This window comes from Alexandromys fortis, unplaced genomic scaffold, assembly GCF_014885135.2.
Source record: "Alexandromys fortis isolate MF-2015 unplaced genomic scaffold, M_Fortis_MF-2015_v1.1 scaffold_195, whole genome shotgun sequence".
Taxonomy (NCBI): Eukaryota; Metazoa; Chordata; class Mammalia; order Rodentia; family Cricetidae; genus Alexandromys; species Alexandromys fortis.
This window is the reverse complement of record NW_026068105.1, coordinates 1,642,647-1,663,457: the sequence shown is the minus strand read 5'-3', so window position 1 is coordinate 1,663,457 and position 20,811 is coordinate 1,642,647. Positions and strand designations below refer to the sequence as shown.

General features: G+C 41.4%; 1 protein-coding gene across 1 annotated transcript in view; it reads left to right on the top strand.

The window, feature by feature from the left end:
• Positions 1-20,811, top strand: part of Col4a6 (collagen type IV alpha 6 chain) — a 298,496-nt gene that overhangs the window by 230,625 nt on the left and 47,060 nt on the right. Inside the window, exons 5-13 of the mRNA XM_050124047.1 lie at positions 454-498; positions 7,857-7,973; positions 11,421-11,489; positions 13,283-13,318; positions 16,102-16,164; positions 17,421-17,456; positions 17,641-17,682; positions 18,639-18,731; positions 20,659-20,712. Coding sequence (XP_049980004.1) covers positions 454-498; positions 7,857-7,973; positions 11,421-11,489; positions 13,283-13,318; positions 16,102-16,164; positions 17,421-17,456; positions 17,641-17,682; positions 18,639-18,731; positions 20,659-20,712 — 555 coding nt within the window. The remainder of the gene's footprint in view (positions 1-453; positions 499-7,856; positions 7,974-11,420; positions 11,490-13,282; positions 13,319-16,101; positions 16,165-17,420; positions 17,457-17,640; positions 17,683-18,638; positions 18,732-20,658; positions 20,713-20,811) is intronic.

Sequence of the window (20,811 nt, the reverse complement as noted above, 5' to 3'; positions counted from 1 at the left end):
CCTGAATAAACGTGTGATTGGCTTGTTTGCTTAAGTCAGTGGCCTGGCCTGCACTGAAACTGCCATCCATGGATAAGCAAGAATTACACGTGTCCTCTGATAAGACGGGTTGTCTAACTAGGACACTTATCTGAAGGAGCAGAAGGAAAAGAAATTTTTTGTTAAATTAGTCAAAACCCTTCTGTTTATAACCCAGATATAATGGTTACTTGTAATATTGAGCATTAGTTTTTAGTTTCTACTATCCTGCTTAACACAAGAACTGGTCTCAGAACATAAGCATGATCAAGACCTTAGATCAATCCCTTCAACCTGGGGTCTATGGCAACACAACATAAGGAAGGAGATGTAAAACATCAACAACTTCACTCATCGAATCCCATCAGCAAACGTATTGAACCCAACAGACATTGATTGGATTGTCTCACACATTTCTCTTCCTTCTTTCTTCAGGGTCCCATGGGAATTCCTGGCTTTGTTGGCATCAATGGGATTCCGGTGAGTTTGTGCACTAAAGCAACGTTTTTAAAAAAATGTATTTATTTTACATCTCAGTCGCTGTTTCCCTTCCCTCCTCTCACCCTCCTCTGTTCTCAGCCCCCCCCCCCCCCGCCTCCAATCTGCTCCTCCTCCATTTCTGTTTAGGAAAGGGCAGGTTTCCCATGAGTATAAACAAAACATGATATATTAAGTTGCAGTAAGACTAAGCACCTCCCCTTGTGTTAAGCTTGGGCAAGGCAACCCAGTATGAGAAGTAGGGTACCAAAAGCCAGCAAAGAGTCAGAGACAGCCCCTGTTTCTACTGTTAGGAGTATCACAAGAGGACCAAGCTACACAACTGTAGCATATGTGCAGAGTGCTTAGGTCAGTACCATGCAGGCTCCCTGATTGTGGGTTTGGTCTCTGTGAGCCCCTGTGAGCCCAGGTTAGTTTATTCTATGAGTTTTCTTGTGGCATCCTTGACCCCTCTGACTCCTTCAACCCATCCTCCCCTCTTCTGCAGGATTCCCAGAATTTGGCCTAACGTTAGCCTGTGGGTCTCTGTTTCTATCAGTTTCTGGATGAAGCCTCTCTGGTGACCATTAAGCTAGGAACTAATCTATGTGTATAGCAGAATAACGTTAGACATCATTAAATCGACACCTTTTTCCTCCACTCATATTTGGTTCTATCTTAGGTCTCTGGGTCATGCATCCTGTGAGTTCTGGTGCTCCAGGCAGTGTCAGACATGTGTAGAAGGAGCTGTGGGCTGTTTCCCACCACCCAGCTCCCAAACGGGTAGCTTTACCCAAAATAACAACACGGAAACTGTATTCTTTTAAACACTGGCCCATTAGCTCTAGCCTCTTACTGGCTACTTCTCACATTTTGATTAACCCATTTCTAATGATCTGTGTAGCACCACGAGGTGGTGGCTTATCAGGAAGGATCTTAACCTACGTCCATCTTGGAGAGGAGAGCTATAGTGTCTGTCTAACTTCCCTTCTTCCTAGCATTCTGTTTGGTCTACTCCACCTATCTAAATTCTGCCCTATCAGGCCAAGCAGTTTTCTTTATTAATTAACCAATGAAAGCAACAGATAGAAAGAAGACCCACCTACATCAGACATGGGCTTACTCACCTTGCACAGCTTTTAGGCTAGACTGGTCATTGGTTGACCACTCTCACAATCCCTAGGCCATCCTTACCTCAGCACATTCCTTAGGCAGGACAGACTGTAGGTCAAAGGTTATGTGGCTGGGTTGGTTTTCCAACCCCATCACTGGAAGTTTTGCCTGGTTACAGATGACCAGTTGAGGCTACCTATCCACCACTATTGCTAGGAGTCTTAGCTGGGGTCATCCTTGGAGACTCCTGGGAGTTTTCCTTGTACCAGGTTTCTATCTAACTCTGAAATGCCCCCCCTTTCCAGTAGCTTTCAGTACTTCTCCCCTCCTCCCCCCAACCTGATCACTCATGTTCCCACCCACACTCACCCATAGTCCACTCATACAATCTCCTGAAGCAACAACATTAATATCACCTTCTAGGTTCTGCCTCCTGGCTCAAGTACTTTTTCCTTAGACACATTGTGTCCTGTGTGAGCATGCTCAGAGCCATGCACTGCGATAAGTGTGGTAAGGTGTGAAAGGCAGGAGTCCCACACATTTAGCCTTCAACTCAATAATTTTGGCAGCTTTTAATCAGATGATTTAAGAAGAGTAGTGGCAAATCATCCATACAAATATGGCTATGCCTTAACCTAAGTAAGAAAATAAATACAAGGAGGGTGCTGAAGGGAGCTCCATCTAGATGTAGAGGCATCTGAGTTTGCAAAGGCATTTAAGAACATGTGTGTACTCATTACAGGAAAGCAATAAGGTGTACAAAATTTGATAGAAAATTCCTTAGTGATAACTTGATCATTTTATTTCAGTAATTGGTTCTCATCAGGCTCATTTCCTTTCAAGGAGAATGTCCCTTTAGGTTTTGTTGTTGTTGTTGTTATTGTTTGCTTGTTTGTTTACTTTTACAGACATAAGTGGTGGATTTGAAGCTTGTAAACAGTCCCTTTCCCTATCCCACCCAGTCCAGCCTCTTATATTTCCCATTTGTATCCTGTATTCCCACTTAATGCACTGATTCTGATTCCATGGTGCCAGTCCACCAGCCTCCAAAATATAACACTTGGCCCTTACTGGCTATCACTTTCTGGTTTTGTCCATATCACCTTTTCTTCTACATTTAAAACATAACCTTGGCCATGTTTGTCTGAAAGCCTTTTCAGTCTTGTCGAAGAGACCAGAAAGGGTGTGGACACTTGGACTACACAATAAAGAAGAGGAAAGCTTGCCCTTATCCTTCTAACAACCCCTGAGAGGTTCTTTGAACCATATCAAAACACTATTGGGGAAATACTAGACTACCCATTGTCTTATGTTATGCTATACAACCTTCTGATATCACCAAAGGTGTTTCAGATCTCTTTGGTCCAATCTCTAGGCAATAATGTCTTGAGGATCTGCTATGTGCTCGTATCCTCCACTGAGGATATACAGGAAGGATATGGTTTTGCCTTCATAGATACTATCATCTGATCTATTTTTCTCTCAAGACTAGTAGACATTTGTAGATTTGGAGACTGCAAGACTCAGTTTATTTGTAATTCTGACTTAAATCACATCACCCATCACATATCTGCATTTTATTCAACTTCAGTGTCTAGAAAATGTCCAGAAATAGTTCAATTGGAAAATTAAGTGAACAGGGATAGCCATTGTTTTTTGACATCCACCTACATTTTCTTATGGCTGTGTACCTATGGCTGCAAAGGGCAGAATCCCTGCTCAGAGTGCATCTTCCAGGCTCAAGAGATGAATATAACTGCCAAACCGGAGGGTAGCCTTGCACCGGTGACTGGAACTTGTAGTGTTACTATCCTCCCTACCCCTGATCTCTCTTTTGAGCTAGAACTGAGAACAAGTTAATAGAATCTTGTGCTGCCAGACTATCTCTAAATGTATGTGGGAACTGGTCCCCAAGTCCAGCTGGCCACTTATGCCTCCACCTTATAACCAGTGCAGGTACTGATCACTCCTTTTTGTGGTTTCATTGCTTAGGAGAAAGAGTTACAGCTCCCCAGAATCCTCCAAAAGAGCTGGCTGCTCCCAAAAGACACACCCACTTCCTTACCTTTTCCTTAACTAAGGGTTGGCTGTGTTTCCTCTAGACTTTTGATTTTTCTAGTTTCTGACTTCCCCTCTCCCAACTGTCTAAGAAGTAGCTTTTTGTTCAGTACTTACCTCTTCCTTCCCTCTAGAAGATCTCAAGAGTCCTTGACGTGTGATTCACTACTCTAGTTCCACGATGAATACAGACCCCTGGTGTTGATTGTTTTGTGTGATAGTTTCATCTAACTTTTTAAAAGTACAGGTAATGTCTTCTGTTCCACCCTGAGGCCCAAGAGCCCCAGTAAGCCTAACAAAATGGAAGAACTAACTCCTACTTCTAGAATCAGTAAAAGCTGGAGTTCTCAGACTGCTGGAGCTACCTCAGACAGAAAAACACAGAGCCTACAGGCTTTGTGTCACTAATCAATCTGTTCATCTTTTAGCAACATGTATTAAACCATTCAACAGAAGCCAACAGCTTCTCTGACACCTCTTACTAACCCGGAACACTGCACAGATCTAGTCCCCTCCTGACAATAGTTGACCATTAACATGTCACTGGGGCTCCAAATTCCATGTTTTGCTATTATGTAGACAATTTCATCATGATAACCCAATTCATTGAACCAAAGGCCCCAACAGCCAGTGGAGAGCAAACAGAGCTTGCCTGCCTACTAGGATATTCAAGAGCAGCACAAAATGCACTGGGAATGATACAACTCAGGGCTTTGAGATATCCCGGCTGTGAGTAAGGGCTGTTGGCACTGTCACAGACGCATATTTATAAAATATATGTAAAACATTTATTGAAATGAGTTGAGAGCAGAAGTCTTCAAGATGTACTTTGAAATGAGGTTTAGCTTTTCCCAGGGTGTCAATTGCCAACTTTTCCCTGTTAAAGAAGCACACTAGATGTCTATCCTGAAAGTGAACACATAACCGTCATCACACAGGATGCTTTGGACTTGGGTCTAGGGAGCACACTTTTTCTGGATCTGGAGCACAGCAGATCCTTTCCCTTGTGGATATATAAAGCCATGAGGTCCCCTCAAAGAGCTATGCCCTTAGAATCTGGCACACATCAGCAAAATCATCATAGCCAAGGAGGGCACAGTGCCAGAAATTCTGTGGCCCTGATAATTAAGAAGAGGTAGAACTCTGCCCTATAGCTTATCTTATACAACTTTCCTGGATCAAGACTTACTAACCATTTACCCCTTTGTTACTTAGTAAACCTAATATCAATTGATGTTAAGCATAGCACAATGTTGTTTTTAATGTTGACAGCCCTCTACAAGTTATGTATTTTTTGTCACCAGTTTCCCAATGGAGAAATAGAGTGCTCCAGCTGGGAAGTAGTAAGGCTGGATTAGACTATAGGTCTGACTGCTCAAAACTTTCACTGTACATTGTATCAGCAGAGGGGAAAAAAGGCAATAAGTCTGAATTGGTGGTGATCAGAGGTTAATTCCAGAGAATTTCACTAAGGTAGAGAAGGAGTAAGCAATTTTCCCAACCAGTGAGAGGTGTTAGGAGTTTAGATGAGAAAACCAGAGAGCCATAACATGTGGATACCAAAAGATAAGAGTCTAGATAAAAGTTTTAGCAGCCCAGGAGTAAGAAAGACCTTTGATACTGAGCTAGACTATTGCTTTAACTTATTCCTGCTACATAGCTGAAAGATAACCCTTAGGAATTTGAGTACCCCACCCAGAGAGCTCAACTAAATAGAGTTGAATAGAGTATATTTAGAGGATATGGCAGGATTAAGGGAAGCAACAGTGGATTATAGAACAACTGACTCCAAGCAATTAATACTGAAACATTACAGAGCTATTATAGAGCTGTTGTTCAACAGGTACTAAGACTGTAGGAAAATCTGGCTATTTAAAAAACAACAACTCTAACTTCCTGTATGGAAGTTCTACAGTTCTACATGGGAACTGAAGCTGGGTCTTGGTTAACAGAACGAAACAAGTTCACACAGCATATCCTCTACGGAAAGCTGCTCAGCCACAATTTAGCAGGTCTTATAAAAGCCTCTCTTTGACCTGGGTCTGAAAAAGCCTGGGTTAAAACAGGTCTCACTGAACATAGCAGACAATGAGGACTACTGAGACATCAAGAACAATGGCAATGGGTTTTCGATCCTATTGCATGTATTGGCTTTGTGGGAGCCTAGGCTGTTTGAATGCTCACCTTACGAGACCTGGACGGAGGAGGGTTTTCCTTGGACTTCCCACGGGATGGAGAGCCCTGATTGCTCTTTGGGCTGACGAGGGAGGGGGACTTGATTGGGGGAGGGGGAGGGAAAGGGGAGGCGGAGGTGGGGAAGAGACAGAAATATTTAATAAATAAATAAATAAATATAAAAAATAAAAAATAAATTGACTTTACGGCACACTGAAAAAAAAGCCTCTCTTATACTCTGTTTGTCACAATCACAGGTCAGATAATAGCTTCAGCTAAGGCTCTGTCTCTTCTCCTCTTCCTCATATGCACCACCAGAACAGTGGTTTAGCTGGGGAGTTAGGATTTTCATATAGCCCATTTGATTTCAGTAAGTTTCAGAGGTGGAGTACATAATGTCCTAATCTAGTTAAAAAAAAAAAAAAACAGTAGCGTTTGGTATTTGAGGCATGTTGCAAGCAGATGATCTTAATAGATGATCTGAACAGGTCAATGAAAGGTAGGTTCCTACTTCTCCTTGAACATACTTTCAATAGGAAAATGTGTATTTAATAATTTGAGGGAAATGTGTCATGTGTTCCACCTGAACCTTTCAAATTACCAGTAGTCCCTCATTATCCATGAAAATAACTCATGAATTCTAAATTGCACATTGTTCTGAGTGGTATAATGAACTCGAATGCCAGCCCACTCCATCCTACCTGTGATGGAAATCATCCCTGTGTCTAGCATATCCATGAATATTTATGCAATATTCTCTAGCAGCCTATTAGTCACTAAGTAGCTATCTTTATCAGATCAATGTTTACAGCAGTATCACAGTATTGTGCTCATATGCTCTATATTTTACTTAATGGTGGCCCTAACGCAGATTAGTGATGCTGGCAATTCAGGTGCGACAAACAGAAGAAGAATACTTATTTTCAGTGAAGACGTAAAAGCTAGCTTAAAGAGCAAAGAAAAGACTCGTGTACTAAAGTTACTGCGATCTAACACAAGACAAAATCTACCCATCAAGTTGTGAAGCAGAAAAAGGACATTTGTGCTAGTTTTAAGGTCTAACCTCAACCTGCAAAAGTTAGGTCAACAAAAAAAAGCACAGGTCTGGGGCTCTTCGCCAGGAATGACACTCACCACCCCAGCTGACAGTAAGAAGTTGAGGATTCGACTCAAGTCTGCTGAATGTTTCCCCTGCAAAGTTGAAACCATCATTTTAGTAGTCTGTTGACCCTCTACAAGTCTAATAAGAATATAAAATGAGTTGGGATTCTGTGGCACATTTTCTCTACAAGAATACGGTTACTAACCCTTTCCCTGGTATAGTAGCCTGCCTTATTTGTTTGGGATGTCGTCTAAGATGCCCAATGGTTGCCTGAAAACATGAAAAGGCATGGGATTATAAAGTTTGCTGCTATCTATGTTTTCGGGCAGCTACTGGAAACTGTACTTTTGTTGGTAGGGGGGATAGGCTATGCCACGCAGGTTTCCTAGCTGTATGTAGACTTTTGTCTCCTAGCTGTATGTAGACTTTTGGAGGCTTAGGCTGGAAAGAAAACCAGGAAAAGAAAAGGCACCTTTGTCTTAATTCTCCCTTGTTCTTCTTCCGCAGAATGTTATCCCAGGATCTGTGTGGTCTGAGGAATCTGAAACCTTGGGATAGTTCTCTATTGATAGCAGTTTAGCTGCCGGACAGCTAAATCCCATTTTAGTACTTCTCTATACTCAATGAAGGTGAAGTTACGGTGCCTTAACTTCATATCTGTCCACACTTGAGCCCTTTAGTTGCAGCTTGGATCTTATTAAAGCACCAGTTGTCTTTTTGAGTGGGATAACTTGAGCTGTGATTGGCAACATACATCTGTGTATAAAGGGAAAGTTTGAGAACATACGTGATGAAGCTAAGGAAACGAAGGAGCCAGAATTTAGCGGTGCACTTGGTTGTTCTCATTGTGGAACCTGTTGAATTAGCTGACAGTCCTGTGCCTGACTTGATCCCTTCTTTTCTTTTGGAACAGGGTCACCCTGGACAACCAGGTCCCAGAGGTCCACCTGGACTAGATGGCTGTAATGGAACTCAAGGAACTGTTGGATTTCCAGGCCCTGATGGTTACCCTGGGATTTTAGGACCACCGGTATGTTACCAGATCCTTGTACCTTAATGCAAATACACTTCCAAAAGTCTTCCTTTTTGTTTCCTTGGAAACTTCATTAAGTCTCTACAGACAGTCACTGTGCCACCTTGTCCAATGCAAGAATTTCCATTGTTGGCACCACAACAGCAAAATTCTAAATGAATGCCAGTTGCGGGATGCCCATGTTACATGGCTTTAGGTTACTTTTTAATGATACTTTTGGAACTGTCAAGATTATTAAAAAACAAACAAATAATAGCTATAGTACCTTTCAAATTAAAGCATGTACTTGGGCTATTTGGCATGTTCCAATATTAGGCAGCACTGAAATATGCCTGGAAGCCCTTGTGGTCATGAGCATATTAACAAGAACCTAGAGGCATGGCAAGCTTGGTTTATACCAGTAAATCTTAACCAGGCTGATTTTGCTTCTTGGGAAGTATTTGAATTTGTATGATAACTTTAGATGTCACAATTAGGGCACAGGATAGCACACACACTGTAACATCAACAGATCAATTTGTCCAGTGTCAGTGATGCTGATGTTAAGAAATGCTGTATTTCATTTGTTTTCCACCCCACATCATTATTTTGGGTTCTAAGCTTAATATTCTATTTTTTGGTCTCATGTCTCCAGTTTTGTTTAATTTAATTCATTCAAATAGAGCTATGATATTCAGATATCATGCCCTTTACAGATATCATGCAAATAGTAGATAACATGCCTTTACAAGAAGTAATTTAGGAGTGGATGGAAAAAGAAAAAGAACACATTTAAAACTCGCTATTAACCTAAATTGGAAAACCTAAATCTATAAGAGTTGTGATATGAGACTTTCTCTAAGCTAGAAATCATGTCACCAATTAGACAGATCTCCTAGTTACAGGTATTGCCTTCAGTGACCAAGTTGTGAGGTATGAGAATATTTGTGAAAATACAACACAGAAAACTGGCAAAGTACAAGCTACAAACTGGCATAAAGGATCCCTACACCAAACCAACATACAGCAGGAGGTAACAGGAAAAGCTGTATGAATCATAAAGGCTCCTGAAAACTGTCATGGCAACAGAAAGGGGGGGTAGAATAGATAATGCAAGTCTAGCAAAGCAGGACTTCCACACTAAGAAATGGAATAAAGATTTTGAGGTAACAGACATCCTCTGAATGACAGAACTCCAGAGTGGAGACCTAATCCCTGCCTAAAATATCGCCTTAAGCTCAAACAGAAGTTTGGGTATGAACTTATTAAGCTGAACCTCACCTCCTGCTGAACATCCGTTCACTAAGCATCTTTAAAGCTTCTTAGAAAAGAATAGGAACCACAAGAGTAAGGGGAAGCAGACAATGCTAAGAAACTAATTTGTATTTCTAGGCCCTTGTTGTTTTTCAATACACCAGTGGTCCCTGAACTTTAGGAATTCATCATCAATCAACAATTTAATCTCCAAAGTGTACCCCCAATACTAATCCTTGGTGTAGGAGGTTATTCTGTCTATGTGTTGCTTTCATTGGTTAATAAAGGAACTGCTTTGGACCTATAGCAGAGCTGTAGGGGAACAGAGCTAGGTGGGGAAAACTAAATGGAATTCTGGGAGGAAGAAGGCAGCAGAGTCAGAGAGAAGAAGCCACGGAGCCAGATGCTGGGATTTTTACCTGGTAAGCCACAGTCACATGGCAATATATAGATTAATTAGAAATGGGTTAAATTAATATAACAGTTAGCCAATAAGAAGTTAGAACTAGGGGCCTGGAGAGATGGCTCAGCGGTTAAAAGCACTAACTGTTCTTCCAGAGGTCCTGAGTTCAATTCCCAGCAACCACATGGTGGCTCACTACCATCTATAATGAGATCTGGTGCCCTCTTCTGGGGTGCAGGTATGCATGCAGGCAGAACACTACATAATAAATAAATAAATCTTTAAAAAAAAGATAAAGATAAACTTAAATTATGAAAAAAAACAAAGATACAACTCCCCATGCAGTGATCTAGTGGAAGGGCTTCCTCAGGAATATGGGTTATGGATTTTAAAAAAACTGTCTCTATTCATTACACTTAGATGGACATCTATAATATTCCATGTTGTAGACAACGAGACCAGAGTTTTCTCTTGTGGATGTCAGTGACATGAATAGAATTAATTTGTATTACAGTATTACTGGAAGCCACTTTAAAGTGGAACCACATTTATAAAAACAGAACGCAGGTCTATGTGTGAATGCTGGCAAAACACCATATATACACACGTCTTCTTTCTCAGCTGACCGCACACAGAAGTAGTCCACTTCTTAGGGGTAATTACCACACTGATAAGGCTTTTTTTTTTTTTTTTTTTTTTTTTTTTTTTTTTTTTTTGGTTTTTCGAGACAGGGTTTCTCTGTAGCTTTGGAGCCTGTCCTGGAACTCCCTTNGAGGGAGGGAGGGAGGGAGGGAGGGAAGGATAAATAAATCTTTAAAAAAGAAGAAGAAGAAAAGTTAGAGCTAATGGGCCAAGCAGAGTTTTAATGAATACAATTTCTGTGTGGTTATTTCTGGGCTAAGCTAGCCCGGCAGCTGGGATGAACAAGTAGGCCCTCCTCCAATAAATCTTGACCCCCCCGTTAGATGTAAAATCATGCATTTATTTCCCCAAGGGGGACATAATGGTATCAGATATGAGGCAGCATTTGCTACTAAGACAGGAAAAAAACCTGGCTGAAAGACTGGAATCAGGTACACTGGACTGTTTTTCATGATAATAATGAGGCACACCAGCCTCTCCAAAGGTTTGAAGCTGGGATTTTGTGGTAGAAACTCAGGATGAAATCAGTTTCATGATTATCTTTTAGACCAACAGCCTACATATTGGTCCACAAAAACACCTTTTGTTGACCTTTGACCTAGACCAAGACCCTGTCAGTAATGTAGAACCTGTAAGGGGTAGAGCTTTCCTTAAAGCAGTGTTCTGACTAGATCTAAAGTCTGCTACTTTCTAACCCTCATCCCTTCAGAGAGCCTGGAGATAGAGATAGAAGAAAGGCAGACAGCCTCAAGATGAGCTCTGCATAAGCTGGGTTTTGCCCCTAAACATGGCCAATATTTTGCCAGCCCAATAACCATACCTTCAGGTTCTCATTGCCTGATCCTCTATATAATCAGTTCATATTGCTAGCCTCTCTCTCTCTCTCTCTCTCTCTCTCTCTCTCTCTCTCTCTCTGTGTGTGTGTGTGTGTGTATGTGTACACAGAGTATAAACAGAAATTTCTCAGCCGGGAGGTGGTGGCGCACACCTTTAATCCTAGCACTCGGGAGGCAGAGGCAGGCGAATCTCTGTGAGTTCAAGACCAGCCTGGTCTACAAGAGCTAGTTCCAGGACAGGATCCAAAACCACAGAGAAACCTGTCTCGAAAAACCAAAAAAAAAAAAAAAAGAAAGAAATTTCTCACAAGTTTTTCACTTCTTACCCAGGGGCTGCCTGGTCTCAAAGGTTCAAAAGGAGAACCTGCTCCTTTTCAAGACAGCATCATAGGAAAGAAGGTAAGAGCTCCTAATGCTGGCAGTTGGTGGTAGGAAGTGAGGTTCCCCCGGGGCTGGGCCCCACCTCAAACCAATTCATTTTCAGAGCTAGCACCTTTGTCCCTTCTTAAGGAGCGTCCTGGCTGCTTTAAGAGGGCTCCCAAGCTTTCTCGCAGTGGGAATGTTAGCAGAAACATTTGCAACTAAGAGATTTGCTTTCCAGAATCTGCACCAAGAATAAGAGACAGATTGACGAACAGTTGTCAAAGATCATTTTCTTTGACAAGCCAAAACATTTTAATTTTTTACTTTTTAAAAAAAATGATTTTTATTGAGCTCTAAATTTTTTCTGCTCCCCTCCCTGCCTATTCCCTCCCCCTTCAACCCTCCCCCAACGTCCCCATGCTCCCAATTTACTCAGGAGATCTTGTCTTTTTCTAGTTCACGACAAGCCAAAACCTTTTCTAGAGGCAAACACTTCCTTGTTTCCTCTAAGGTCCTTCATGTCCATGCACCGTGGTTTGGATCCGGATCATTACACAGTTTAGTGTGGCTACCAAGCCAGCATCCTGTGACTAGAACCCCAGCATCTTGGCCCCACTCTTCTCTAAATCCCCGAATGTCTAGAAAAACTTGCCCGCTCTCTCTGCAATTGGTCAGAATTTGATCTCTTGTCAGGAATCATCTTCTATTGAAGCTTGCTCTCTCTATGCACTAACTGGGGGTTTGTGATGTATCAATAAACCCTAGTTCCAAATGATTGACTGTATTCCTCCCCAGACTGGGAGAAGAACCCATCACTGCCCAGGTAGCAAATAGGAATTTGTGTGCCCACAATTGGAGGGGAGAATACACCTAGGTTACTGAGATGATTGACACTACTCTTCTGTCTTCCATCTGGGTACAGGGCCAGGACCATTGGAATCTGACTGTAAAAGCAATGATGGGAATGAAAGAGCTGGAAAACTAGAGAAGAAGCAGGGAGATTTGGGTTCTTGACTGTGGATGCCTTAGCAGAAGACAGAACATTAAAGTTGGCAAGGGCCTCGTGGTTCTTGGATTCATGTCGCTCATTTTACAAGTTGAAAATCTAAGGCTATGTGACTTACTCAGAGCCAGATGGCCAGATCTCTGAAGAACTAAACCTCAGGCAGTATTCGTTCCATGCTACAGGGAGTTTAGAGGTTTTTACTATAGGCCAAGTGGGGCAAGACTAGCAGGTGTCAAAATACAGCCATTGTCTTAGTAAACATTGATTAAATGGTTTTGGCAGAAATTAAAGAAACCTTGGATCCAGTGGAACACAGCAATTTCCACAAGATGGTCATATTACAGATTCATACAGCGGCTTAAGATGCTGCTAAGTAATTAAAACGTAATCAGAGTCTGTATGCTCTGTTGATTTTCCCTTGAAATGTCTGATTTGCATTGTATACATCTAGGCACAGATTCTCTGGGGATGGAGGCACATGGGAAGGTAGCTTTGCTTTCCTCCGAAAAGAGCAGAAAATCACCAGCCTGCAGAAGTCGTTTCTAATTGATAAGTTCCTAGCAAATGTGAAAATTAATTAATCTAGGTAAAATAGGAAATCTTGTTCAGCCAAGGCTGTAATATTTGTTTTCTAGAGTCCAGAATGTTCACAGGAAAACAGCAAATGGTTAGATGCAACCAAGTCATGCATTTTAAAACAGCAGACCTTGACAGGGGCCCAAGTTGCAGCAATGTGTTTCTATGCCCACGAATCTGAGGTTGGTTGTCTGCAACCCAGTGGACTTGACTGATTAATCTCTTCTGTTTGTTCTTTGTTTCTCAGGGGGATCCTGGGCTGCCTGGACTGGATGGAATTGCTGTAAGTCATGCTCCTTGTGTTAACACCCGCCCCCCCCCCCGCCCCGCGTGTGCACTTTTTCAACTCCCAAACGGTTTCCTTTCCCTCTTCTTGGTGGTATCCAAAGGTCTCCAGAAACTTACTCAAGGAAAATCCAGAGTGTTGAGAGAGGACAAGTCATACTGCCTGCATTTTCCAGATAGAAAATCCTGAGAAGATGAACTGGCCATCTCAGTTTTAAGACAGGCAGTCTTCAGACTTTGGATCAGGGATCTGATGCACCCCTTCCTTATTGGCAGTGGATATGTTCTCCAAGGCCCCTAGCGGATGCCTGAAACCAAAGATAATTCTAAGCCCTATATAGACCATACTTTTCCTATGTACATAGGCCAATGATAGAGTTAAATTATAAGTTAAGCACAGTAAGATATTAGCAACAATTGCTAATAAACGATAGCACACTATAGCAAGATGAGTAATAAAAGTTGTTAGTGTGATCCCCCACCAGCAACAACCTGAATTCCTTCTCAACGGAACTTAGTGTACTACAGGTAGCATTTCTCTTCTTGTGAAGATGTGAAACAGCATGAAGCCTATGTGATGAAGTGAGGTGAACAATGCAGGCTATGAGACATAGCGTGGGGTGACTATCGAAAGGTGACTTGAACATAAGCACTTTCCCACTTTTCCTGTTTACTGGGATTGATGGGGTAACCAGAAAGGAAAACAAATGGATAAGGAAGCCCACTCTATTCTCTTGATGTCTTAGGAAGGCACCGGGCCTTGCATTCTGCCACCATCTACTAAGTGTTCTTCTGTGTGTTCAGTTCTTCTAAAGATATCGCATATAGAAATTCATTTTAGAACATTGATGAAAAGTCCACAAGTTGCACTCCTAAGAAATTTCCGTTTCCTTGAGATTCCACATTGCTGCTGCTTCCTTTTGAGGAAGCCTAAGAACCATCCCTGGTTTCTTGTATGTGTTCTCTCTTTTCTTGTTCTGTCTTGTTAGTCTTCAGTACATATGGGGTACCCACTAGGAGCCGAGTGCTCAGAGTGTTCCCGCAGGCAATTTAGACACTGTCCCTCCCACAAAGGATGTGAAAATGTAAGGGTAGGAATATGTCATAAGAATTCCAGAAGGCCTTAAGGAAGAACTATGTATCTAAAATTCTGGTAGGAGATATATATCTATGAAAGATAATGTAGTTTCTGAGACATATGAAGTTTAGACTTGCTAGCAGTGGATATTTATAAAAAATATGAAGTATGTAAGCCCACACCACACAAAAAAAAGATAACTAAGGATCAAGGTACAGAGGTACCCCAGAGCTCAACAAAATTGCCTTTAAAGGTGTGTTCATTAAATTCATATAATAATAACCACTCTGCTTGCTTCACAGTTTCTCTTAGGGATTCAGCCCCTCCCCACAGACATACAGTGTTTACCTGTCAATACAGACATTGATGCCAAAAACAGACTTAGCTTTGAGAGCAGGATGTTTGGTAGTGAAACAGCAGGTTGGTGATCAATAAGGTTGTTCCTGGTTGTCAATCCAGAATTCCATTAAGTCACAGAACATGAGCATCACCCTATCCCTGTCCCACCCTAAAGATGGACACCATTGTAATTATTCTGTGTAGCTGAGTAGATCGTGGCATCTTCATTTCTAGATAATCTTCTAATTCCTCTTTCCCTTCCGGTTGTCCATACCTTGACCTCCCTTAGGCTGTCCATCCTTTTCTTGGGCATGTCCCACCTGCATCCTGCTACCACTCTGAAACAGAGCCTTCCATTTCCCCACAGCACCTTTCTCCTCATTTCACTCTGGCTTTCAGTGGGGATACTCTCTTCTACACATTTTCTAGTTTTCCGTGTGACTTCAGTCTCCATTTGACTCATGGAATATTTAGAAGTGTTTTTTCATTACCAAGTATTTGGTTACTTTCCAGCTACCTTTTCTTATCTTGTGTTTAATCCTGGGAAATTTGCTGAAGTTGGGTTTATGACCAAAACTTGCAGGCAACATATATCCAGCAGTTGGTGACTATAATGATTTAAGCAATATTTACTATGCCTATGTAGTTGATGGCGTTTTGATAGTTGGTAAGCTGACCGTTTGTGTAAGTTCTATGAATTACTGAGGGAAATACTGAAAATTTTAGTGATAACATGTTTTTTGCATGGCTTGTTTTGCCTGTACTTTTATCAGGTTTTACTTTGTGTATGTTGAAACTCTCTTGTTATGTATAGATATAAATAATACTATGATGTCTTCTGGAACTGACCCATTTTTTTTTCATTATGAAATGCCCCATCTTTATATCTAGTTAATAGTCTTAACATTGAAGTCTGTTTTATCTGATACTATATAACATTCTTTTTCCTTTTAAAAAACTTTAATAGTAACAATTCAAATACAGAGCTCAGTATAATTAATTTTACAATAATTCTTGTTGTGATTATTCTTCAGCATAGATCAGTTTTTATTAATCCTAGAGGGTCATATATAGGGAATAATATCATATGTAGACATTTGGGTCTAACTCCCATTACCACAGTGCTTTTGAGAGTCATCCATATTGTTCCATATATAAATAAATTTGCTGTTTTTCTCTCTTGTATGTCACACTTCATTTATCAATCCCTGTATCAGTGACTACTTGGAACAGTTACAGCATTTTCTATTATGAATAAAAATGTTGTAGCAACTCTCATACAGTTCTTGTGGACATATATGTTGTTTTGTTTTGTGAAAAGCTACCGTGCCTTTTGACCTTGATAAAAAAAATTCTGTCTCTAGGGTCCATCAGGATATCCTGGATCTCCTGGAGATGCAGGACCCATAGGACCACCAGGCTTACAAGTAAGACCAACTTAAGACTAGTGTGTAGTATGTATTTGCAGTATTCCCTTTCTTCACCAGACCATGGACTAAATACAGACCTATGTAATATGGGCTCTCTTACAGAAGGGCAAAAGCAGTTTCTGGAAGATTATGCTGAAACATGTTCATTCTCTTTATTCCTCCCTCCCTTTTCTCTCTTTGAGTCACAGGCCCTCACTATATAACCCTGGCTATCCTAGAACTCACTTTGTAGACCAGGCTGACTTTGAAATCATAGATATCCACCTGCTTCTGCCTCCCGAGTGCTGGGATTAAAGACATATCACACTCCAGTCTTGAAACATACTCTTGCTAAGAGTTATTTGTTGGCCTTGCTGACCAGGTTTTTGTTTTGCTTTCCCTGACCATCCATGATGTGCCCGCAAAGCTTGCTAGTATAACTCAACCTGAGGTATAGTGAAGAGAAGACAGACACTTGACACATCTGCTTGTGCTGTTTGTTCCCTAATTATGCCATGCATTGTTAATTAATCAAACCAACCTCTATCATCACCATTCTAAGAATACTTCAAAATCTTGTCAGCCTTGCAACTTGGACAGCTGTACCTACCTGCTTTTTGACACTGAAATTAAGTATCACTGATAAGGGAAGACTATAGCTAGGCATCTTTGCTTCCAGGAAGGCCTTATCCCCAGGTCATTCTCAACAATGCCTAAATCCTGCTACTTACTACTATGGCTGAACTTCACCAAGTCACACTGAAACATTCTTAGCATGGTATGAGGAATAACATGCTATTTTTACTGCCTTCACATGAATGGGACTAGCAGGTCAGTTTGGGAGATTTCAAAGAAGAATAAAAGAAACAATGATGGGTACTGGGGTGATGGATCAATGGTCAAGAGCACATACCACTCTGGCAGAGGACCCAAGTTTGGTTCCTAGCATAAACACTGGTTAACTCAGAACAACCAGGAGCTTCATGTGATACAATCACCATCTTCTAGCCTCAGCAGGCAGGCACTGCCCTTGTGTGCACAAACCCACACTCAGGCACACACGTATACACAGAATTAAAAATAAAAATCTTTTTAAAAGAAATCATGAGAGATGGAGCTAGCTAGAAGACCACTATTCCAAAGATAATTTGCATTAAGCTGGGAGCCAGCATATCCCTGCTATTGCCCAGCATGGCTATGGTTTGGTTTGGTTTTGTTGGGGGTTTGTGTCTGTAATGAAGAAATGCTCACTCTTTTATTACTTGTTAATCTAGGGTCCCCCAGGCCCTGCTGGACTTCCTGGTCCAGACGTAAGTATGCTTTGGGAGTATTTATGTCCAGCCTGCCACTAAGTTCTCTAATTTTTTTCCCACAAAGATACTGGCTGAAATCTGTTTTCTAGTTAAAAAATAAAAATAACACATTCCAATTTAAGTTGGTGAAGCTTATTAGTAATTGATTTTCTTTTTTCTTTCCTGCACCCCTGTGCCCCAGGGAAATATGGGGTTAGGTTTCCAAGGAGAAAAAGGAGTCAAGGTAAATAGATTCTCTAAATACAGTCTACATCCCACGCGCTCCAAGAAATGTCTCTAGGTCACATATGTATGCATGCTTGTATAAATGGGTTTGTTTTCCACCTTAGAAAATGTCCACTTCCCATCTCATACAGTTCCCATATGGGATACATTGAGAGCTACATGCCACACACATGGGCTTTTGGAGTCTTCTCTTTCAAAAAAAAATTCATCCTAATTCCTATGTATAAGTCTATACTGTCTACAAATATACCCTCTTAAGATGTATTCTTTCCTTTCCTTCCACCTAGGTATTTATCTGCATTTTGCATATTCTATTGCCTGCATGCATGAATGCACACATGCACACAAACACCCATACACATATTTCCTAGTTCTTCTGAGCCACTTAATGTCTCCTTCACTAGTCCCTTTTCTTTCCTGCCTGCCCACCTTTGAACCAATCAGACATGTCCAACATTTTGGCATTGTGACACAATTTTCATAAAAGAAAAATCACAGAAAAGAATCTTATAATGTTTTTTTAAAAGTTGACAATTTTGTGTTGGGCCACACCCATAGCTACCTTGGGCTGCATGAGGCCATATGCAGCCTATGGACTACAGGTTGCACAAGGCCAATAGAGTCTTATCACTGTGGGCAAGAGGTAGCCATTCCCCTTGCCCAAATCCCTTGTGGCTGTCTTCTCACTGCCCTTTTGTATATGAGCATGCAACTGGGAATCTGGTTTTTTCTCACTCGTTTGCTTTTTCCTTCTGCAGTGACAGAACAAAACTCACTCTTGGGCTTAGAATTCTTATCCCTTATAAGTGAAACTTTGGTTTTCTTCTTGGTAAGGGTAAAAAGAAAAAAATAATGGACAATTTTTTTGTGGATTACAACCAGAAAACTAGCTTACCTTTTGCAAAAAATGGTCTGTATAACTATCCTTTGTTCAGTATCTCTTTGATTTTACAGGGGGATGTCGGCCTCCCTGGCCCTGCAGGACCACCTCCATCTACTGGGGAACTAGAATTCATGGGTTTCCCCAAAGGGAAGAAAGGCTCCAAGGTAGCAAACCTTTATTATAGGAAAAATTACCTGACCCTTTCTTGTTAATACTAGAGTTCAAGTCTAATAATCAGACTAACCTGAGCCAATTCCAAAGTAGGAGTAATGGGTTTTGGTAGGAAAGGCAAAGCCTTCTTTGTTTTGTTCCTGAGTTGGTTTTCTGGTGTGCAGGTGTGAGTATACCTGTATCTGAGTATTCATATAAGCATTTTTTTTTGCCTCAGACTTGCACATTTAATTTTTTTTATTGATTTTTATTGAACTCTACGTTTTTCTCTGCTCCCTTCCCTGCCTCTCCCCTTCCCCCTTCAACCCTCCCCCAAGGTCCCCATGCTCCCAATTTACTCAGGAGATCTTGTCTTTTTCTACTTCCCATGTATATTAGATCTATGTAAGTCTCTCTTACTTACATAGTCCTCATTGTTGTCTAAATTCTCTGGGATTGTGGATTGTAGGCTGGTTTTCTTTGCTTTATGTTTAAAAACCACTTATGAGTGAGTACATGTGATAATTGCACATCTAATTTTAATATGCCAAATAATTTTTTTTAAAAAATGCATACTTGAATTATTTCCCTATGAACTCCAAAGCTCTCAGTATTTAAGTCGTCCACCAAACATAGTGAGTATAAATGTTTCCTTTGTGAATTATCATTTTGAAGAAGTCATTTGCCCATCAAGCTTTATTCAGTAGTAGAGAGCTTACTTAAAGGTCCTGAGTGGTCTCGCAGCACAGGGCGGCGGGGAGGGGGGATAGTTGACCTTAAATATAGGAAATATTGCTAACAAGTAGCAGCGCATGATCTAATTTGCCTTACATGAACCACCAAGGCTGAAGGTTACATTTCATAATCTGCCCGTTTCCAGCAGGATACGCTGTGTGCATGGTGGTGCTTCCACAGTTTCATTCTATTCAGCTGCGCTGATAGCTTGCAGGAGCCTGCATTCCCTTCCTTCCCGAGGTTCCTTTGAATTTTGCGATTCTGTTTCCATGACGAAGGAGCCCAGATGGAAACATTCAGAGTCTCCTCCCTTAATATTGCCTTCGTGGACAACTCCATTCCCTCTAGCTCAGTGGTTCTCAAGCTTCCTAATGTTGTGACCCTTTAATACAATTCAGGTTGTGGTGACCCCCAGCCAGAAAATTATTTCATTACTACTGCATGGCTGTTTTTTTGGTGTGTGTGTGTGTGTTTTTTTTTTTTTTTCGAGACAGGGTTTCTCTGTAGCTTTTGGTTCCTGTCCTGGAACTACTTCTTGTAGACCAGGCTGGCCTCGAACTCACAGAGATCTGCCTGCCTCTGCCTCCCAAGTGCTGGGATTAAAGGCGTGCGCCACCACCGTCCTGCAACATGGCTGTAATTTTGCTACTGTTGTGAATCATGATGAATCAGATGCACAACCCCTGTGAAAGTGTTGTCTATGACCCACAGGTTGAGAACCACTGCTCTAGCTTTGTCTAGAGGAAATTCTTGATTTGGGATCAATCTAAGAGTATGTGGAAGATTATCTGCACCTCCAATTCCTCCTAAATCACGAGGAGCTTTTCCATGGCCTTTGTAAGATAAATTTGCACTACAGGGAGAGAGACATTAGAAATGTTATGTGTCTCTGTCCAAACTTTGATTGATAACATTCTCTTCTTCGTAGCCTGTATGTTCGAAGTGGCTTCTTCCACAAGAAATGGAACAGCTATCCATTCTCCTGTCCCAATTCACCTGAGTGTTTGAGATTATGTATTAGTCATTGACCTTCCATAGGCCAAGGGGCTTCCTAAGCTAAGATATCACGGCAAGCATACGCCACTATCCGGAGCCATAATACTCATTGGTTCGCTACTGGGTAGCCCAAGTACTTCAAAGAAGCCTCTAGCTTTTCGAGTTCATTGTTTCCTGCTGCTACTCATTAGCCTTTGGTTAACTTTCCAGGGTGAACCAGGGCCTCAGGGGTTCCCAGGCATGAGTGGCCCTCCAGGGTTCCCGGTAAGTCTTCTCACTTGGTAAACATATATTCCTGGGTCGTATTGGATAAAATGCACTGTGTGATTAACAGGAAGACCTCCAGCCCTGCTTATTACTGTG